The sequence below is a fragment of the Phaseolus vulgaris genome, chromosome 2 (assembly GCF_000499845.2).
Source record: "Phaseolus vulgaris cultivar G19833 chromosome 2, P. vulgaris v2.0, whole genome shotgun sequence".
NCBI classification, from domain to species: Eukaryota; Viridiplantae; Streptophyta; class Magnoliopsida; order Fabales; family Fabaceae; genus Phaseolus; species Phaseolus vulgaris.
The window spans coordinates 44,542,301-44,563,933 of NC_023758.2; the positions used below are offsets into that span (position 1 = coordinate 44,542,301).

The 21,633-nt window shown below is 28.8% G+C and overlaps 2 protein-coding genes and 1 non-coding gene across 5 annotated transcripts; all 3 read left to right on the forward strand.

Moving 5' to 3' along the window:
• The first annotated feature begins 532 nt into the window (after positions 1 to 532).
• LOC137812511 (alternative NAD(P)H-ubiquinone oxidoreductase C1, chloroplastic/mitochondrial) lies at positions 533 to 5,300 on the forward strand. 2 transcript variants are annotated; one of them, XM_068614522.1, is made up of 12 exons: positions 533 to 645; positions 754 to 814; positions 984 to 1,168; positions 1,306 to 1,401; positions 2,152 to 2,218; positions 2,307 to 2,490; positions 2,769 to 2,862; positions 2,977 to 3,189; positions 4,162 to 4,563; positions 4,673 to 4,749; positions 4,830 to 4,933; positions 5,026 to 5,300. In XM_068614522.1, the coding sequence occupies exons 2-12, from the start codon at positions 760 to 762 to the stop codon at positions 5,163 to 5,165; spliced, it is 1,617 nt and encodes a 538-aa protein (XP_068470623.1). In that variant the 5' UTR covers positions 533 to 645; positions 754 to 759; the 3' UTR covers positions 5,166 to 5,300. The 2 variants fall into 2 exon arrangements, with proteins under 2 accessions (XP_068470623.1, XP_068470622.1); XM_068614521.1 differs by having other exon boundaries at positions 571 to 814.
• A 6,880-nt stretch (positions 5,301 to 12,180) lies between these two features.
• On the forward strand, positions 12,181 to 18,524 carry LOC137812512 (fatty acid amide hydrolase-like). Of its 2 annotated transcripts, XM_068614523.1 has the most exons (20): positions 12,181 to 12,334; positions 13,690 to 13,799; positions 13,982 to 14,042; positions 14,250 to 14,437; positions 14,632 to 14,761; positions 15,032 to 15,109; positions 15,216 to 15,363; positions 15,495 to 15,607; positions 15,791 to 15,866; positions 15,950 to 16,021; positions 16,104 to 16,155; positions 16,293 to 16,364; positions 16,478 to 16,558; positions 16,735 to 16,835; positions 16,927 to 17,019; positions 17,443 to 17,511; positions 17,589 to 17,653; positions 17,755 to 17,816; positions 18,005 to 18,100; positions 18,225 to 18,524. In XM_068614523.1, the coding sequence occupies exons 1-20, from the start codon at positions 12,235 to 12,237 to the stop codon at positions 18,288 to 18,290; spliced, it is 1,833 nt and encodes a 610-aa protein (XP_068470624.1). In that variant the 5' UTR covers positions 12,181 to 12,234; the 3' UTR covers positions 18,291 to 18,524. The 2 variants fall into 2 exon arrangements, 1 of the variants encoding a protein (XP_068470624.1); XR_011081260.1 differs by lacking the exon at positions 17,755 to 17,816.
• A 215-nt stretch (positions 18,525 to 18,739) lies between these two features.
• TRNAM-CAU (transfer RNA methionine (anticodon CAU)) lies at positions 18,740 to 18,824 on the forward strand. Its single transcript is given in 2 exon segments — positions 18,740 to 18,777; positions 18,789 to 18,824. It is a non-coding gene; the product is annotated as a tRNA-Met (tRNA).
• Positions 18,825 to 21,633: the final 2,809 nt, after the last annotated feature.

Sequence of the window (21,633 nt, forward strand, 5' to 3'; positions counted from 1 at the left end):
AAATAGTTTCACTGTCACATGAGTCATCATAGTTTATTAAAAAAAATTATGGAAAAATAAAAAATATTAATTTGCAAAACCAATTTAAGGTTGAGAGGTAAGTTATGTGTAGAAAAGTTATTAACACCTTATATTCCTCGTACCTTTAATTAGATAAAAATAATATATTATTATTAAGTATTATTTATTAAATATATCAATTTATATATATATATATATTTATATTTTATTATTTAAAATTTTATTATCATTTATTTTATTTGAAAATAAATTTTATTAATTGAAGTGGATAGGTGTGATTAAACTTTAAATAAGTATTTTAATATCAACAATAATAAAATCACTCAATTAAAATAAAGAAATATATTAATTTTATTCAATTAAATATAATCACATTAAGAAAAAAAAACACAAATAAAATATATCTCTTATTTATTTATTGAATAAGTAAAATTTAAAAGTTAATTATTTAAAAACATTTATTTTAAGGTTAGCATGCCAACTATAATATGTACCATTAAAAAATAAATATCAGTAACCAAAATGATATGAGGAGAAAGGAGATGGAGAAGCCGTGGAAGCAGAATAGCCGCAAAGCTTGTGACTAAGGCTTGCCTAACTTCTTCTACTCTCTTCTCTGTTTCTGTTTGTTTCCAACTCTTCTCTTTCTTTCTTTCTTTGGCGATGAAAGCAAACCCAAGTCAATTCCAGTGACTCAATTGAATTTCGTTGTATATGCTTCTCGCTTCGCAGATTAGAATGTCGCTCATTGCGTTAGCTGCACCCTCATCTCCCACTGTCGTCGCTTTTCACCGTGTGTTCTCTTCTTCCTCTATCAATTATCATCTCATACGCATTGCTTAGTGTTTGGAATCTGATAAAACTAATGGAGAATTATCGGAGTTTTGTTTTGTACTTTTAGTTCTTAATTACTATCAATTTTCATTTTATTAATGCATCGGCATTCTCTTTTGCGGTTTCAGGCGGAGCGAAGCAATGGAGCGCGCTATTTCCCAGAAGCAGGGGAACTGGTTCGTCCTTGTTCGCAAACTCTCTCGGGAAACGGTTGCAATTGCGTTTTTTCGCGTCGGGAAATAATGGCGGCATTGCGGAGGAGATATCTGAAGCCGAAAAAGAGCCTGCGAACTTTGCGTGGCCTAATAGCAAGGTTTCGGAGTGTTACTTTTTCTCTTTTGGAAATCGTACCTATTTGCATGTGTGATTGGCCTAGGGAACCTGCGATCTTGGTTTATGTGTGAAATTTCGTGGTTAAATTGACAAGAAAAAACTATTATCTGATTGCAGAAACCTAGGGTGTGCATATTAGGCGGTGGATTTGGTGGCTTATATACTGCTTTAAGGTTGGAATCATTGGAGTGGCCTGATGATAACAAACCACAGGTAAGTTGTCTTCAAATAAATCTTTCGTGGAATTTTATTTCGTGTCACATAGAAGTTTGGTTTGATTGGCATTAAAACTCTGTGATTGCTTGTTCTAGTATAGTCTGTATCTCTGTTTAATTTTAATGCAATGGATATATAAAGGCAAGTCACCACGGGCTTTTTATTCTTTTTATTCAACATTTTGCATAATTGTTTCGTACTCATGTCCTTTGTTGAATATATTGCTTGATCCTTCAAATTACAAGTATCTTACTCCATGTGCCAATGTATTTCCCACATTTTTCTGGCTGTTTTAAGTCCCTCACTTGTTGCCCCTCTCAATACCTGCTCTTAAACATAAAACTGCATGGACAACTTCTCAAAGTTCCATGTAATGTCCCCTAGAATAACCAACCACTCAACTTTGAGCACCACATCACAACATCCCAGGGTATAATAAGCTAAACCTAAAGCTGCTAGTTCTTGCTTTATTCCTTAGCTCAGGATAGTTCTCCAATTCAATTCATTCAGCTGTATGGCTGCTGATACAAAAGCCATGACACAAAAGCCCGTCCCAACAAGAGGGAAAAAGAAGCTTTATCATTTGCAAACGATTGTTTGATTAGAAGTTATGTTCTTCTTCTCATAGAACCTTGATTATGACGTCTTATATGCATGCCTGGAGACTTAATTGTTAGGGCTTTGTGCACACTTTTTGTTTACTTGTGATGTTTTTACAAGATAAATTCTTTATCAAATATGGAGCAGATTATTCTTGTCGATCAGTCTGAACGTTTTGTTTTCAAGCCAATGTTGTATGAGCTTCTATCTGGAGGTATACATTACTAAATCTGAGCACCATTTGCAGTTTTCTTCTTTATTAAAAAAGTATTAAATAGAATTACATTAATTATAATGTGTAGAAGTGGACGAATGGGAAATAGCTCCTCGTTTCTTAGATTTGCTGGCAAACACTAGTGTGCAATTTTTCAAAGACAGAGTAAAAGTTTTGCATCCCTCTGATCATTGGGGAATGAATGTATCCAAAACATCTAGATGTGGAGGAACTGTTCATCTTGAAAGCGGCCTTCTTATTGAATATGACTGGTACAATCTGCACTTTTTAAGTACCTCTGTTTTTTTGTGTGGTTATTTTCTTGTGACATACTTAAGTTTATGCCTTTTGATACTGATTAGGATGTTTGGGTTGGATCCCTTTAATGTAGTTAGCTGAAGTGTTCTTTTGTGTACCTAAAGCATCTGTAAAAGAAAGAAAATTTGCTTATTGTTAAATGAAATGGAAATACATTTATATTGTTATGGCAAATAGAATTGCATCATTTCTGTGATTTGAGCCTTTTCATTTCTTCTCACTGGACAGCCAGGTTGGTTCTTGCATTAGGTGCTGAAGCTAAACTGGATGTTGTACCAGGGGCAGCAGAATTTGCAATTCCTTTCTCAACGCTAGAAGATGCACGTGTGAGTGCATGATATACATTGGTCTATTATTTAATATCTCAGGAATAGATTCGGCCTTTTTCTTGCCATCTTTGCATTTCGTTGATTTTATATGCTGGTCTCTTCCTGTCTCAGAAAGTCAATGATAAATTAACAACATTAGAGAGAAAGACCTTTGGAAAGGACGTTCAAATTAGTGTGGCTGTTGTTGGTTGTGGTTACTCGGGAGTTGAATTGGCTGCAACACTAGCAGAGCGATTACAAAACAGAGGAATTGTGAGAGCAATTAATGTTGAAACTGTGATTTGCCCAAATGCACCACCAGCAAACAGGGAAGCTGCACTAAAAGTAAGTTGTTTAGATTTTATATTCTATGCTTGTTGGAACTTGGATATTCGTTTTGTACATGCCAAAAAATCATATGCAATTAGGTGATGGTCCACTAAGATGTTGACTTTGTATTTCCTTGTATGGAAGTCAGCAAGATACCCTTCTCTGTTCAATTTTTTCTTTCCCTATTTCATGTTAATAATGGAGTTAAGCCAGATATTTAGAGCTTTAAGCGTAATTTTTAAATGTTAAATAAAATATAATTCGTCTATTAACTTCAAAAAGTATATGCTTAAATTTAAATGTGATTGTTTATTGCCTGGGTTGAGGAAATGTAACCCAATTAATTAGATATGAGGAAAAGATAATCCTTGCTTAAATAAATGTAACACTTCAAGGCAAGATGATCCTCGCTTAAATTACGTGTTTTGCTTCTTTGGTCGGACGTAGGCAACTAATTGAAACTAATTTCTTTGCAGGTTCCATGATGCTTAAGTAAACATGTTTAGTAAATTAGTGCTTTTACAAGGACTTGAAAATTGACGGCAAAACTTTATAAATTTTCTCTTACAAATTTCAGGCTAAAAAGGTACTTTTTTGAATTTTCTCAAAAAATGGAGTGCTGCATAGAAATATTACCTAATAGTTTGCCTAAAATATTCTGAAGAAGAATATGAGCAGTTTGAAGTTATAAAATTTCCTTTCATGTAACTTCACTAGTTAACACCCATTTTACAGTAAATTTCTTAAAGCCATCAAAGCAATGGCCATAATTGAAGTCTACATCGGTGCTACACGATGAGATTGGATAACCAAATGTTTGTCAAACCTTCAAACTAAGTCCTTGAAGTCCTGCCTTCAATGTTCTCAACTAAGGCTGCTTTAGTTTTTGCTTTCCATTCAATTGTATTCCTCTAGCCTAGGTTCATTACCCATGTTATGCACGTATAGCTTCTGGTTTCTGAAGAAACATTGTCCTATGCATGTTAGGTTCTTTCATCAAGGAAAGTCGAACTTTTATTGGGTTATTTTGTCCGCTGTATTCGGAAGCTCAGTGAATTGGAATCTTCAGATGCCTTCACAGGGGTGGATGAAAATAGTACTGAAGTAGTACCTGCTTCTGAGAAATATATATTGGAGCTACAACCTGCTGAAAGGGGAATGCAGAGTGAAATCATCGAAGCAGATCTGGTATTGTGGACTGTTGGAACCAAACCTCCTCTCCCTCAGCTAGAACCTTCAGATGTACCATTTGTAATTCCACTCAATGCTCGAGGACAGGCTGAAACAGATGAAACACTCCGTGTTAAGGGTCATCCCCGGATTTTTGCCCTTGGCGACTCGTCCGCATTAAGGGATTCAAGTGGACGGATACTTCCAGCCACTGCACAGGTGGTAACTGCTGCTTGAAATCCTATGTGATAATACTATGACATGTATATAAAATAATGTTGAGTATACTATCATCTTTGTTCTCTTATTGTTTCCCTTTGCCTTGCAGGTTGCATTTCAGCAAGCAGACTTCACTGGTTGGAATCTGTGGGCTGCAATCAATGGGCGTCCACTTTTGCCATTTAGGTACTTACTTTTGCCATTTAGGTACTTAACCACACACTCTTAAGTCCTAACACTATAGTTGTTCCTCATGGGGGTGCCAGGTTTCAGAATCTAGGTGAGATGATGACCCTGGGAAGAAATGATGCTGTCATTTCTCCGAGTTTTGTTGATGGATTGACATTAGAAGGACCTCTTGGTCATACTGGTAAGTCGCCCAATGCACATTTCTTCATTATGTTAGTTACTTATTAAATAAAATAGCAAAAAATCAGGCTTGAGTTTTTCTGTTTTTTGCAGCAAGGAAGATAGCTTATTTGATCAGGTTACCAACAGATGAACATAGGCTTAAAGTGGGGATTAGCTGGCTTACAAAATCTGCGATTGATTCAGTGTCATCGCTGCAAAGTACCTTGTACAAGGTCCTTTCAGGCTCATAGCTTCAGAAAGAATCAGCTATTTTTTTATTGACAATCTGTTTCCCGACATAAATGTGGAGATTTAGATATGGGCAAGCAAACGCCTGTAGCACAAGGATAATAAAAGAAATGGAATTGCAAGAATTTTGTTTTCAATTGGAAGGATCTGCATTATTCAATTTTAGACACGGATTTTTCTAACATTGTGATATTGAGTACACTGAATCAAATATCTGACAATATTTTTATTTATTTAAACGGATTTTAATAACATACTTATTCAATATAATTAATATCTTTCATTAATGATTGCAACAAACATTTTTACCAACAATTACTTGCTAGCTAGGCCTTTCTTTCTTCATACCTTTGTTTAATTGGGAGGAGTCGAGAGGATGCGGAATGTTTGGTGGAAGAGCAAGAGAACTTCTTTTTAAAAATAGTAGGTTTGTTTATCCTTTTCTGTCTCTCAATTTTATAATTTTCAACCTAATATCTTTAATTTTTACTTATTTTCATTTTATCAAAGGATTTTTTCCTTTATTAAATAAAGCAGGTTTATTTTATTTCGTCTAGAATATAAGAAGGAAATAAATTAAGCACAGTTATCTAAAATATGAATATAATCTACTTCATTTATACGAACATAATCTAATTAAATTGAATGAAATTAAATCATCTTTCATTCAATTACAAATACTTTTTATTTTATTTTTTCTATCGGTCTTCTATAAAGATAATTTATAACTTTTTAAAATAAAATTAGTAAAAAATAAAACAAAATTTCCTCAGCATGTATAAAGAAAATAAAGATTTCAATGTATCATATGCCATATTAATTTATACAAATATAAATTATAAAAATTGAAATTAGTAAAAGAATAATATCAAATGTTATACAAAATAAAATATAGATAAGATAAATTACTGGTTCAATACAATAAATATTGATATATTTTATTTTTACCTATGTTTATTGAAAGAAAATTTAATGTTAACATGCAATTAATGTTAATAAAAGTCTTTTACTTTTTATTTTTTCTTTGTAAATTTTAAGTTTTAAATGATTATTAGAAGGTTGGTAATATATTAATATTAATTTTCTCTTTAATAAACATATAAGATAATTGTTAACCAACCATATGCTCAATTATATTCATCATTTAATGTGTTCAAACAAAATTAACATAATTAAAAAAAAGTTAGATGTTGTAATAAGGCTATAATTTTTTTTATTATACCGAAAACAAACATGTCAATATTTATTATACTAAACCACTATTTAATAATAAAGTTTAAATAATCACATGCATTATTTATTTATCTAAAAAAATTGGATGAGATTTTTAAATATAGTTTTATCATTCGTTTAACTGGTTATTAATTAATATTTTACTCCGCTCATTTTTATTTGTTCTGATTTTTAGCCCTGTTAGTAATTAGTTTTCAAATTAAACCAACTGATTCACTATCTCCTTTTTTTTCATTACACAAATCATTGAATTGATATGTTGGATACATTTGAAATTAAAATGCTAACTTTTTCATGAAATAACTCAAAAGCAAAGCTAAAATATGAAAACAATTTAATATATATATTTTTGTTTATTTGTTTGTTATCTGTTAATTGATGACAATTAAGTTTATAAAATATTACAGATTCAAATTTAAATTAAAAAAAAAACGTGACAATTACACACACACACACATATATATATATATTAAAAAAATCATTTTGTAATCAAGAAGTAATGTCAATATAATACTAAATTATATTATTCAACGATCAATTTAACATTATTTGAAACATTAAACTATGTATGAAAAATGTGATTATTATATCGTTTTGTCCATTTAAATATTAAATCAATTTTTGTCTATTTAAACTGAATTATCTGTCTTCACTTCTTAGTATTAAAATGATAATTTACCTTCTTTATTTTCTCTCTATTAAATTATGATAACTGCGGAGAAATATATATAAGAATTTTCTTGCACAATAATTTCTGGGCTAATAGTTTGTTTGGAAATTAAGAAGAATTGAAACATTTTGGAAATATTATATTTTAGAGAAAGTCCTCTAGAAGACATCACTTCCCTTCCCTTTATTTTGTCATTATGGCCATTTAGTATGCATCACATGCTTACCAATCCAGAAAAATCTAAATTAATGAAATTCATTTCCGCAGCCACAACTTTTAATTAACAAGGATATTAAATCACTCCAAACATCACACAATCTAGAAAAAAGAAAAAAGAAAAGTAACACAGAGTGAGAAAAATTATTATTATTGTGTAATTTTCTAAAATAGACAAATTGTACAATAAAATTAAACTTAAAATATATGTTTTAATATAATATTAAAAATATTTAAAATAAAAATTTATTAAACTTATAGTATCAACCATTAATGAATCATCCATAAATAAAACTGAAATATCAACTCTCTTTTTTTCTGCAGTTGATACCAATGACCAAGTTTGGTGTCTTGCGTTAGTAACTAAAATATGGAGTGTGTGAGTGCTAAGTTTTCTTTCTTTAATTCAATTTCCAAATTTGTCACTTTCTAATAGTTGTTATGCGTCATATCAAGAAAAAATTATGCATTTAAGTTTTTGAAAAAGTTAAATGAAAAAGGTTTAGAAAATATCGTCAAAGCACATGTAATTATTTTATAACATCATTATTTAACTAACTAATTTGATCTTAATTATTTTACAGAATTAAACATGATTACAATATTAATAAGATAAACAATTAACTCTCAAACTAAAAACAAGATATATAATAAATTTCTCTTTCCAAATATTATTATATGAAGCTTGGAGGCAGTGTTTACCAATATGTGCGTGTGTTTTTTTATAAAAATTCTGTTAGACATTATTATTAAAGTTGAGATATAAATTAGACTGATAGTAAGACTAATCATTTATCGTTATGTAAAAAAATATTATTAATAAAAAATTGAGATTTAAGAACATTTAATTTCAACTCCGTATCATTTTGTACCCCCAAATATGGCAATTGTTAAATGACCGACATTATTGGACATGCATCAATTTAGGTAAACTAATTATCACTAACTAATTAGTTAGTACTGTGAACAGTACCATGAACAGTAGAATGTGAATATGAACCGTAGAACATGAATAATAATGAGAAAAAAAAAATATGATGCATAATATAATTATGATTCAAACCTTTATTTTGATACCAAATGATATGAATCCAAATAGAAATGAAAGTAAAATTGAAAATTTAGGGTTACGAAACGGAATAAATTCAAAACAGTAACAATAGAAACCTGGATAAAGGAAGGTGTCACAAACAAAGTTTGATAAGTCTAAGAATGACCGCCACAAGAATTGGTAGATTCTTGATAAGATCGCAAGATGCAGGTAAAAAACCCTAGTAGAGAAACACTTTCTCTAAAATTGTCAAAATATTCGTTCAGCCTATTATGAGTTCCAGCAGTGTATAAATTACAAATTTAGCTAGAGGTCTTTTCTTGTTTGTAAGACAATAAGATGAAACTACAATCCTTATATTTCAATAATGATCATTTGTCCCAGTGGTTAGGTTGATACTCTGTAATCAACTTAGTCTTTTTAAATTGTGGGCCTCCAAAAGATCAGCCGCCCTTGGGCTTGGATGTCCGCATCAAATTCCCTATCTAGCACCATTTACATTTTTATTTCTCCATCCAACACCATTTTGTTTTTATTTTCCTATCTAGCATCCTTTTGTTTTTGTTTCCCTATCTAGCACCATTTTATTTTTTATTTCCCTATCTAACACCATTTCAAAAATAAATTAATGAATAATGAAATGAATTTTTACAAAATAAAAAAAGTAATAAATTAAAAATGTTTAGTTAATCATGTTAATTTCAAGTAAAAAATACAAGACATAATTATAAAAAAACCAAAGTCAATTAGTATTAATTAATAGTAGATACACAAATAATATTGAAGTGTCTACCCTAAATGCAAAATCTTTAAAAAAAACTAATGCAAATGTTACACTTAATGCTTAAAAATGAGAAGAAAAAAAATGCAAAAATAGATAAGTATAGAAAATAAAAATAGAAACAAAAAATAGAAATAAATAAAGAATGACAGAAAAAATAATAATAACTAAAAACATAAAAGATATAAAATAAAGACAAAACAAAATTAGATAAAGATAAAAGATATAAAAAAAAAATCCAAACAAAGATAAAGATAAGAGATATAAGACGATACTAAATAAGTATATGTTGATCATAAAAAGAAAAATAAATGAAAGATGATCATTCATTTAATATTTTTCTTCAATGGTACATTCAACGTGCGAAATGGAACATAATTAATGATGAGAAGTGCACAATCCAGTAATGTTGGGACAAGTTCTTTTTGTGTGTCCTGGTCTTTGACAATATGAACATTTTTTGGTTCGATCATGTTGTTCTCTTATGTTCATATAAATCCTTATTCGACTTGACTTAGTCTTCCCCTTTGAGGTTACTTTCATGTCGGGACTTGAGCATAGTATTTGACTAGTGCATGCATGCCAATACTCTTCATTTCTGAGTTCCATCAAATAGTCTTTCATAACATGACAGACCTGTTGAAATGTTGTTGTTTTTATTTTTTATATTTATTTATTTTTACATTTATTTTCTTCTCATTTTTAAGCATTAAGTGTAACAATTGCATTAGTTTTTTTTTTAGGATTTTGCATTTAGGATAGACACTTCAATATTATTTGTGTGTCTAATATTAATTAATACTAATTGACTTTGATTTTTTTATAATTATGTCATGTATTTTTTACTTGAAATTAACATGATTACATCATCAATAATAATAAAAATAAATACTAATTTATGTTTATAGATTCAACTTTTATGTTGTTGTAGAGTTTAATTTTTTATTTTCTTAATTCTTAAAAAAAAGTTTAAACTAAACAATTTTAATTTATTACTTTTTTATTTTTATTTTGTAAAAACTCTTTTCTTTATTAATTAATTATATTTCTGAATATTTTAAACATTAAAAATATTTTTTTTAATGCATTCAAAATTAAAATTATATAAAAAAATAAAATTATTGTTATTTTATTTATTTTTGAAATGGTGTTAGATAGGAAAATAAAAAACAAAAGGATGTTAGATAGGGAAATAAAAACAAAAGGATGCTAGATGGATAAATAAAAGTGTAAATGATGCTAGATAGGAATTAAACCTGAATTATTTATCTATTTTTTAAAATTTATTAAAAAAAACTATACGAATTTAGTTAAATATCCGAAATTACACCAATTTAGTAAAATAATCAAATTACGAATTAGTACCTATATAATATAAATTAATTAAATTATTATATTATGGTTGGAATGGAACTTAAATAAGACATTTTTACAAATATATTGAATTCAAGTCTTATGAACAAAACACATTTTTTTTTACTAAAAATGATTTGTCTAGTTCTTTTACGTATAAATTAGTTTTTGATAAAACCGTTAAATAACATATAACTTAAAAATTAATAAATTCTCTCTCTCTCTCTCTCTATATATATATATATATATTAATATTAGGTGTATTAAGTGATAACATGGTTAACATTGATTGAATGATGGATTGAATTTAGAAGAAAGTGATGATGTTAATGCATTCACTATGAGTTAATGTATTCTAGTGTCGTATTGATGTTAATGCATTCACTGTGAGTTTCATGTATTTTCAATGTTGTATTGGTGAGAGACTGATGCTCATAACTTTTAACCAATATTGTCTTTTTTATTCATTGTCCCATCTTTGCTTTCTTTTTTAAAACACGCTTTAAAACCATGTCAATAATTATATTTATATATAATTATTATCATTTTATTACAATTTTTAATATTATTAGACTCTTTTATCCATATAGTATATATTAATAGTTGACATTTAATACATTTTTAACGTATAAAAATTGAGTAAAGTTGATTATTTATTTATATGTTTCTTATTTTAAATGTTGCTTAAAAAGGTTAAAAAATTCCAACCTATTACATTTTCAAAATTTAAAGAATACAAGTTTTATAAGTTTTTTTTGTTAGTCCAAAGTGTATAGTACAATTATATATATATATATATATATATATATTTCAAATTAAAATCAAAAGATTAAATTCTTAAAAATATTGAGATTCATTAAAAGGATTAAGTTCGATAAGAGATATTTTTCCATTCATATATATAATCATGACTATAAAGTAATTTACTTACAAATGCTTAATCTCATTTGATTTAGAGTCTTAATCACAAGTAACTTTATTCTTTATTAATTTAACAAGGATAAAATGTAATATAAAAGTTCTGTTCCAAATCAATAAGGGTATAATTAATTATAAAAAATATTTAAGAAGTAAAATTTGGTAATAATATACAAATTCAGCTAAATTGATAATGATGTATTATTGCTAATAATTAAAAAGTGGCAGAAATAAAAAATAAAATGACTCATTTGATATTTGTTATTTTATTATTTTTAAAAACGAATTGTTTTTATATTTATTATATTGTTTTAATCGTTTTTTAACAATTTTCAATGTTTTAATATACCTGGATCACATTCATAAAAAATAAATAAAGTTTGGCCTGTCAAATGGTCCCAGCCTCTTTAAACACGAGTTTCTAAACACTGAACTTATTTTCTAAAATGATGACTTTTTTTGTAATCTAAAATAAATTATATATAAATTAATTCATAAAAAAATCTTTTGAATGGATTTTTTTTAAATTGTTTATAAATTAATTTTAATTTATAATACTGCAACATAAAAAAAATTTAGTAAATGAAAGAAAGTTTGCAGAGGCAAAAAGATCCAGAAATTGGAAGGTGGTGAGTTTGAGTTTTCTAGAATGTTGACCTCTTAGTTTTTGTCATACAAAGTTCATTGATGAGAGAGTTGTCACACCATACCTATCCATCACCATGCCAACTAAGATATCTCAACAAAACAAGTTTGAATTAATTAATGTTCTTGCTATCTTCGCCATGCTACCAACTACTATATAACATCTATTCACTTTTTCTCCATCTCTCAAACAAAACACTTTCAATGGGTTTCGTCAAAAGCAGAAGGGTGGTTTATAGGCCTGTCAAGGATCTCAACTTGGCTTCTGATAGCCCTCAATTCTATCTCCATGCCAATGTCAAAGGTTCATAATTCACTCACTTTCCTACTTCTTCTCTTTATCTTCATGTTTTCCTCTCATGCAAACTTTACAATTCTCTGCTACCAAAGATACTTGTTAATAAGTATAGTCTCATGTTTCAAATCATTTTCTTTTAAGATTAGATTTTTGTTCTTTAAGGGACGTTTGATTATTTTCTTCATCCTAATGAAGGAAAAAGATAAACTCTGATAACTAGGAAGCATAAATCTTGATCTGATATGAGTTTTGTCATGTGAAGCTTATTGCATGCAGTGTGAACCTTACAAAAAAACCATTTGTTTAATCTTATTTGCATTTCAGATTTAGGAACATTTAATTTTAACTTAGGATTTTGTGCCCCCAAATATGGCAAGTGTTAAATGGCCGACATTATTGGATCATACATTAATTTATGGTAAACTAATATTAGTGATAATTAAATTAGACTCCTTTTTTTTATATTATAAATGATATTAGTTACTAATTTTTATCTAATAAATATTATCACATATATTAATCTATTTAAATTATTACTATTTTTATAATGATTATAATGAAAATAATTTAGATTAAAAATATAAAAGATTTTTTCCATGTTATTATACTATTTATGATAACAAATCTTAACTTATAATAAAGGATTTCATCAATAAGTATTATATTAAATAATATAAATATTATAAAAAAATACTTTATTGTAAAAATAAAATTGAGTAATTGAATAGGTATACACATTTGTTTCCAACACACAGTGTTACTCTAAAACAGCCATATTTGTTCATAGAACAAATTTTCATTCACATATGACAGAACATTCTTATATCAGATAATAGGTTATATGCATTAAATCATCTCAATTTATCACTCTCATAATCTCTTATCATTATATATTTTTCTTATTAGGAGAATCATACTATATGTTTATATATAATTCATGCATCTAAACAATTTTTTTATTAAATAGATATTATTATTAACTCTGATTATTAGGAGGTGTATCTGTAATCAAAACATTTTTCATGTAGTTTCAAAACTTCTAATAAGAAAAAAAAAAACATTAATTTCTACACTGAAAATACCTTCCATCATTATTAAAAAGTTATGATAAAAGAAAAAAATTAAATTAAATTCTTAGTAAAAAATAATTAATTTTCTAACACAAGAATTTGATTGACTTTACTTAATTTTTACATTATTATCTCCTAAAAAATCCACAGAGAAAACATAATTAGAGATAAAGAATGAAAATCTAATGTGAAGTTGTATTTTCATCAGTTACTAGAATTAAATGTTTATATCAGAATCTCTGGTTGTCAAAAGTGTTCGTTAGTACTTATCATTACTTCAATTTATTGTAGCTCCTCGTATGACTGGAATCTTGGTCAAGGTTTTCACTTGGTTCTTGGAGTCTCCAATATTTGGACCATTGCTACTATATATATTGAAGGGTAACAATCTTATTCACACGGTAAGCTTTCGATCCATGCTCTATTTACTCCATTTTCATGAAATTTTTTCCCTTAAGAATCAGAATTCTATCATCTTCTTTGTGTACTAGTATCACTTTCTAATTTGATTGGAGAGACTACTGGTATGGATTTCACTTGAATAGCAATTTTCCTTTTTCAATGCATATTTTTTTTTTTGCAGCTTATTACAAATGCAGAGTTAGATGAGTCGCCTCTCTATGTTCCCGCACACCATTTTGAAGGTTTGTTATTTCTCACTAGGTTCTTTCTATTAGGTATAAAAGGTTACCTGCATAATGGTGTGAACATGGATATTGCTAGATTGCAGTTATCATAAACCACATTGATATGTTGTTCTTTTTGTCTTAAAAGTTTGTTTATCTCAAATCACAAAATTTTCTCAGGTCTTTCTTGAATGAAAGGGGCCTGATATCAGTTTATTCTTGCAGACCACAATGAACAAGAAGTCAAAAACTTGGATTCTGGTTTAACACCACAAGAGAAAGTTCAACTTGCAATAGAGTGCTTACCCTCGTCTTCAGAAAAAGCACAAAATGAAACGAACCCTTCTTTCTCTCGTTGGACAATAATGGACTATTACGAAGCCTACAGTTCGGAAGCAATAACACCACGAGTGGTATTTCAGATATTCATATTCTTTTAACATGTCCTCATGTTATCATTATTGTGTTAACTCATCAACATCATCTATCATTCAAAATTTTACATTGAATAAATATTTATGCAAGGTTATTTCTTTTCATAACAAGCCCTTCATATTTATTCGTATGTACTTTTCCATTCATTGGCTCTCCTGTTTCATTTGCAAAGGTTGCAGAACGATTTATAGCTGCTGTTGATGAATCTTCAAAGCATCCACTCCCAATGGGATTCTTCATTAACTACAATCCTGATGATATACTAAGACAAGCAGATGAATCAACTCTTAGGTATAAGAAAGGTACTACTACATAACAATTTCAAGTGTCAATTCGAAAGGGTAATAATTATCTTTCGATTGATCTTTAGATGATTTAATCTGATGATGGTGTTATTATAAGTTGAAACTCATAAAGTTAATGGTTCTCATGTGCTATTGAAATTCGGAAGTAAGGTGTATACAATTTTTACCTTTGTTCCAAAAAAATTATTTTTTTTCAAAAAAGAGTTATGGTTTGTATGCTGGTGTGTCTTCAACCGTCTTATGATTTGGTGCATGTTGTTTTCGCAGGGGAACCTATCTCTGTCCTAGACGGAGTTCCTATTGCAGTCAAGGATGAAATAGATTGTTTGCCATATCCAACTACAGGTAGAGCAATGTGTTATCCTTTCACTGACGTGTTGTGTACTAGAGTTTCAGTTGTTTTAGCGATTGATCTCATTTTCACTTTGGTATCTAAAAATGCGCCCTTTAGGAGGTACAAAGTGGTTGCACAAAGAAAGGCCTTGTATAGATGATGCTTGTTGTGTTAAGCGTCTGAGATTGTGTGGTGCCATGCTTGTTGGGAAGACTAATATGCATGAACTTGGGGCTGGAACAAGTGGTATCAATCCACATTATGGGTAAGAAAGTGACCATGAGAAATACACCTAGAATTTTATTCACATTATGATACATCTTTTGTGACTTCTGAGCTATACATTAATGAATTTGCACAAAACTTGTTGCTGACATGGTTTATTTACTTCCATAGGGCTTCTAGAAACCCATATGATGCCAACAAGATTGCAGGAGGTTCTTCTAGTGGATCTGCTGCTGTGGTGTCTGCAGGGTTGTGTCCTGTTGCCCTTGGTGTTGATGGGGGAGGTATTTAATTTAAATTATGAAAGATCAACGAAATCATCATTTATTATTGCTCATCCATTTCACATATTTATGTTATAGCCAAAGTTACCTGAGTATACTAGACAGGTCCATATGAGTAGGGATATGAGATTTGAATAGACATCATGAGTGATGGGTTAATGTTCTATTAGCATACTTGTTCAGGTTCTGTGAGGATGCCTGCGGCACTTTGTGGTGTTGTTGGTCTAAAACCAACTTTTGATCGTGTACCTCATTCCGGGTGGGTGTGCAAATTTGATGTCATGTTTGTATAAATTGTGAGGCTTGTGATGATTTAAAAGATTTATCTTGCACTACATTCAGAGTCCTTCCACTAAACTGGACAGTTGGGATGGTTGGAATACTAGCAGGCACTGTTGAGGATGCATTGATCACGTTAGTTGTACTTTCTATGATTTTCTTTCTTCAAGAAGTTCTAAGATTGGTTTCAAAGCCTCTAATATTTCAATATTTACAGGTATGCAGCCATTAGTGGAGAAATTCCATCCAAACAGCCCTCTAGTATGCTTGTAAGGACTTTTTCTCCTCAAAATCCAAGTGATTGACTTTTCAAATGACTCCTTTCTATTTTCACATTGTTAATAAAGTTCAAAGAACTGGTAATATTCACCTTATACTTCTGAAAATATTTTGTGCAATGACGTAGACCAAGATAAATCTACCACTGCTGTCCTTCTCAAAGTCCATACGTGACATCAAATTGGCAAAGTATGGGAAGGTCAGAAGCATGTTTTCTTGTCTTGTTGAATATTTAGACTATGCATTCCCATATAAGTAGGTTGTCATGCACCATTTAATATCTCTAATCTAACCACTAATTGCATCAATTAGTGGTTTAACGATTGCAGTGAAGATGTCAGATTATGCTGCACCCAGGCATTAAGCGAACTTCAGGATTATTATGGTTGGAAGGTACTGCAGAATAAAACACAAAAAGGGTCTTTAAATGTTGACTTTGTTTCCATGATTAAAAAGTTGGAAGAAACAAACTGTTTTGAGCAGAAAATCCCCACAATTTTTGAACATTTCATTAATAAATAGAAGAGTAATTACTTACTAACCTTCCAACCTTATTTTAAACATACAAGACAATAGATGTCACTTTACCAGACATAGAAGCAATGCGCCTGGCACATTACTTAACAATTGGATCAGAATGTTCCACTTGGTTTGATTCTTTTGGAAAGAAGTATGTCATACAACCCTTGATTTTTTTTCTTCAATTTTGTCCTCTAAATTGAGAGGGGTTGATTGCTGACATTACAAAATTATTACCAAAGACATATTGCAGAATTAGGATGGGATGCAAGGGTAGCACTTTCTCTCTATGGTTCTTTCAGTAGCAAGGAGTACATTAAAGCTCAAAAATTGAGGTTAGTTGTCTGCTTTTCTTAATAAATGATAGAAAAATTTATGCTGAGAAAAGAATTAATGAAAGTTCAAAATCAATATATTAAAACATAGACAACATTTTTGTCATCTTCTTGAAAATCATGTATTCCTCTACTAAATTTTGCTTTGGTAATTTAATCGTTCACTCTGGTCTGCAACATATTATCACTTCTCAATATTGCATCAGAGGAATCATAAAGGCTTAGTCTCAATATTTAATATTCTATCCTAAAATTCAACCCATTATCGAGTTTTTACTAGTAAATCCTATTTTTTCCTGTGAGCTCTATTTTCCAAAATCTAATAAATCTTCATGCAATCAATCCAATCGCAATTTATATTCATGAAGCAGCATATCTCTTAGACTTTTAAAGTTTTACACTGTTTTGTTAAATTATGGTCAGGAATCGCCAGGCAAAGTTTCACAAGAGAATATTTGCTGAGGCTGATGTCATTGTGTCACCAACAACAGGGTTTGTTTTGTTCTCTCAGTGCCTTTATTTGATAGCAATTTTGTCTTGGGTAACACATTGTCTAATATTTATTGCAGTGTAACTGCATACTCGATTCAGGATGATGCACTAAAGACTGGTGAACTTGACTATGTAAATGGAGGTATAAATGAAATTCACATTTGTGGTGACACTTAGAAGTTTTGTGGGTAGCATAACTAACCACATGCTTACAATAATATGTAACATTTGCCACACTTTCAGCTGCACTTATTAGGTATTCTATATCAGGAAACTTCCTTGGACTTCCTGTTGTGACAGTTCCGGTATAATTGTATTCTCTATGTACCTATATTTACTCTATTAATTCTACTTGTTTACACAAAAATAGTTGATCTTCTTCTTTAAAATCTCAGTTATGAAATATTGAGAAACTAAAAGCAACTAAATCAATTTCTTTATAATTCTTTAAGAGCTAAGGTTCAATGATAACTTTATCATCCTTTCATCATAGGTTGGATATGACACCTTGGGTTTGCCTATTGGACTTCAGTTTATAGGAAGACCTTGGGCAGAAGCAACACTGATCCACTTGGCATTTGCAATGCAGGTAATGAAATTCCTTTGTGTAGCCACTACTACATTACAAAGGCATGTGACAACAAATAATATTTTTTCATCTAAATGGTCCAAATTTGTGTACTAACATGATGATGGTGTTGTTATGATATCAGACCATTTGCCTGTCAAAATACAGAAAGCCGAAGATATTTTATGATCAGCTAAGAAGAGACAAGTAAGAAGGAAGCATGGGCTAGCAGTAGCAGTAGCAGGAAGCATGAGAGACTCTTTCTTTCTTTATCTTTTACAATAACACAATTCATTCATGCACGTCATGACAAGGTTCGGTCATATAGTTCCGTCTCTACTATTTATTACAGGCCAATGTGTAAGGAAGAAGAATGATAATAAACAGAATAATTTCTAATATTTTATATGAGACATGACATGTTTTTATGTTTTATTTTATTTCACTGATGGGATCCTATATATATTTTTTATCTGATGAATTATGTTATTTTGTAACAAGTTTTGAAATTTCATCATATTTATTTGTGTTTTTTTAAGAGACTATCATAACAATATATAAAGAGAGAATATATATATATATATAACCATTTTCTTAATCTTAACCTTCTTTGTAGACTTTAACAAAATCATATTAACAAAATTTGTTTCAATGATCAAAGGGGTGGTGGCGCAGTTGGCTAGCGCGTAGGTCTCATAGCTTTAGAGTAATCCTGAGGTCGAGAGTTCGAGCCTCTCTCACCCCATTTATTTTTTAACTATGCTTTCAACATAATTTTTATTTATTTGTTATTTGAAAGATTAAGTGTTATAAATTGCAAAATGCAATTCAGCACAGCAGCAGCTAATTTGTCTCTTATTGTCAATTTTTCCATATTTTCTTAATGTTAACTTTACTCTCGAATATTTCAATACAATTTAAGAATTTTATATTTATGTTTATTTTAAAATTCAAACATATTTGGTAAGAATATAAATAGTTTTATCAGAATCTATTTTACTTCGTTGATACTGTTTGATTTTAATAAGTTTAAAGAAAGTGCAATACATGTTTAGAGCAAGATGTTTTACCACTAAAAAATGTGGACATAGAAAGTGTAACATATAAACTTAAGATAAACCTGATACATAGAAATCTAGTCAATGTAATTCCAATCCTCATCTTCAATAGCAATGTATAGACTCAGCCATTCATGATCTTTGACACCACCATATAATGTAAGAGTGTTGAGGGTTGTTATAGGTGTACATCCCCTCAAGGTTTATCACCAAATAATAAACCAAGCTTAGTTCCAAGAATCATGCACTCAACAATTCTTTGCGTTTACTAATATTTACTAATAAAGAAAGGAAAAATGTCTTTTGTATTAAAATAGTGAAAAAATATATTAAGAAGTGTACTTTAATCTTAACTCGGACTCATAAAACCGGTTTATTGGATGATGTTTGCACCAACTTATATATTATGAAATGTTTTTATCTTTAGTGTATGTGGTATCCAACCGAATAGGTTGGATGATATGATTGTTTTCAATAAGAGGTCTTTGAAAGATTAAAGACAATGACAAAAAGGTTTAGAAAAAGAGTGGGTCTCAACCTCTAAGAAGAGTCATTAGACTTTTGGATGATATTATGGATGTTTGTTAGAGATATTAAAGAAGTGAATCACTTATACGGAATAAATGAGTGATGTAAATTCTATGTATAAATCAGTTAGGATGTAAGTTCTATTAAAATGTATGTTAGATGTATAAATCAGTTAGCATGTTGGTTTTCATATTTCCAAGTAATACTTTAATCTTCCCAACATTGTTTTTCCAAAATTTACTCTCTTTTTATATAATATAAAATTTTGTACTTTAATTTATAACTTATTAAAATAAATTAACCTATCTCAATTGAAAATATTAAAACATAATTTATATAATGTATTTTTTTTATGAAAACACATAATTATATTAACATATTATATAAATATTAATATTTATAAATATAGTTATTTATGAAAGAAATATTCGAAATTATTTATAAAATTTAAATTACGTTTTTTCAAATTTTTAATATTTATAAATATAGTTATATATCAATATATATATATATAAATTATTAACTATTAATTTTTTAAGCTAAATAAATACGTTATAAGATTTTCTTTATTAAAATGAATTTTAAAATTTTAAATTATTTATCTTTCTTTTAGACACACTTTTATTTATATTAATTATAATCTTTTATTATCTAAGCATTATCATTTTATTACCATTTTTAATATTATTACACTCTTTTATCCATATATTATATATTAATATTTGATATTTAATACATTTTTGGCTTAGGAAAATTGAGTAAATTTGATTATTGCTTTTTATGCTTTTTTTAAAATGTTGTTTAAATTCGAGTGATTTATTTAAATAACTTTAACTTAATTTACTATAAAATAAATTTTGAATTTATTTCTTCAGTATAATTAAATTGAATATGGTTAAAAATATTTTATCAAAATGTAAAAGTTGTAATATATATATAATCATGGCTCTAATGTAATTTACTTACAAATGCTTAATCTGATTTGGATTCTTAATAAGAAATTTTTTCTTTATTTATTTAACAAGGATAAAATTTAATATAAAAGTTTAACACCAAATTAACAAGGTATATAATTAATTATAAAAATATTTGAAAAGTAAAGTTAAGTTTGGTAATAATATACTAACTCAACCAAATAGATAGTGATATATTATTGTTAATAATTAAAAAAGTGACATAAATAAAAAAATACAATAACTCATATGATATCTGTTATTTTAATATTTTAAATACGAATTATTTTTATATTTATTATAGTTAATAAAAAATTGAAATATCAATTTTTTTTTTGTCTGTCATCCATCGCGGTTGATACGTAAAATAATTGTGTATAATTTCTTTTGTGTACATTAATAATAAAATGATCAATTCATCATCTTTTCCATGTTTTAAATTTATTTAAAAAAACAAGTTAATTTATTTTCATATTCTAAAATTATGTGAATCAACTCTTGATAAAATAACGCAAGAAAATATTTCGAGTTTATTTGTTCAGTATAATTAGATTGAATATGGTTAGAAATATTTGTCCAAAATTCAAAGAACTATGATATTCGCCAATGCGTGTATCGATGGGATACAAGGTCTCTCAATGACATTTTTTTAAATGGTTTTCAAGCTTGCGCTCAGGTGAAACTTCTGATTTCGATTATTATGATGTGAAAGATTTTGTTCATGGAGGTTCTACCTTTGGATATATATACCTTCAAGTAGCACTAAGTACTATCTAGCAAAAAATGGAAAACTACACCATCAATTAAACTCCTTCCCGAAGACTCGAAGATTACAATCTATCGGTATGACATATACCTCCCGAGTGGTATTAATGTGAATTCCAATTTTGGAAAAGACTATCAATATAAATCTCAAAATGATGTGTGTTTTATCGGAGGATAGCACCTCATTACATCTATTTTTGTATGATACATAAGTGTCAGGTGCTAGACGAGGGAAGTTTGTGAAAACAGT

Bases quoted from the DNA above. Each gene is read 5' to 3' on its own strand.
- LOC137812511 (XM_068614521.1), top strand. From the start codon at position 736: ATGCTTCTCGCTTCGCAGATTAGAATGTCGCTCATTGCGTTAGCTGCA. The intron at 4,564-4,672 runs GTGGTAACTGCT...TTTGCCTTGCAG, and splicing joins TACTTCCAGCCACTGCACAG to GTTGCATTTCAGCAAGCAGA. The intron at 4,750-4,829 runs GTACTTACTTTT...TGGGGGTGCCAG, and splicing joins CGTCCACTTTTGCCATTTAG to GTTTCAGAATCTAGGTGAGA.
- LOC137812512 (XM_068614523.1), top strand. From the start codon at position 12,235: ATGGGTTTCGTCAAAAGCAGAAGGGTGGTTTATAGGCCTGTCAAGGAT. The intron at 15,110-15,215 runs GTAGAGCAATGT...TGCGCCCTTTAG, and splicing joins TTTGCCATATCCAACTACAG to GAGGTACAAAGTGGTTGCAC. The intron at 16,836-16,926 runs GTATGTCATACA...TTATTACCAAAG, and splicing joins TTTGATTCTTTTGGAAAGAA to ACATATTGCAGAATTAGGAT.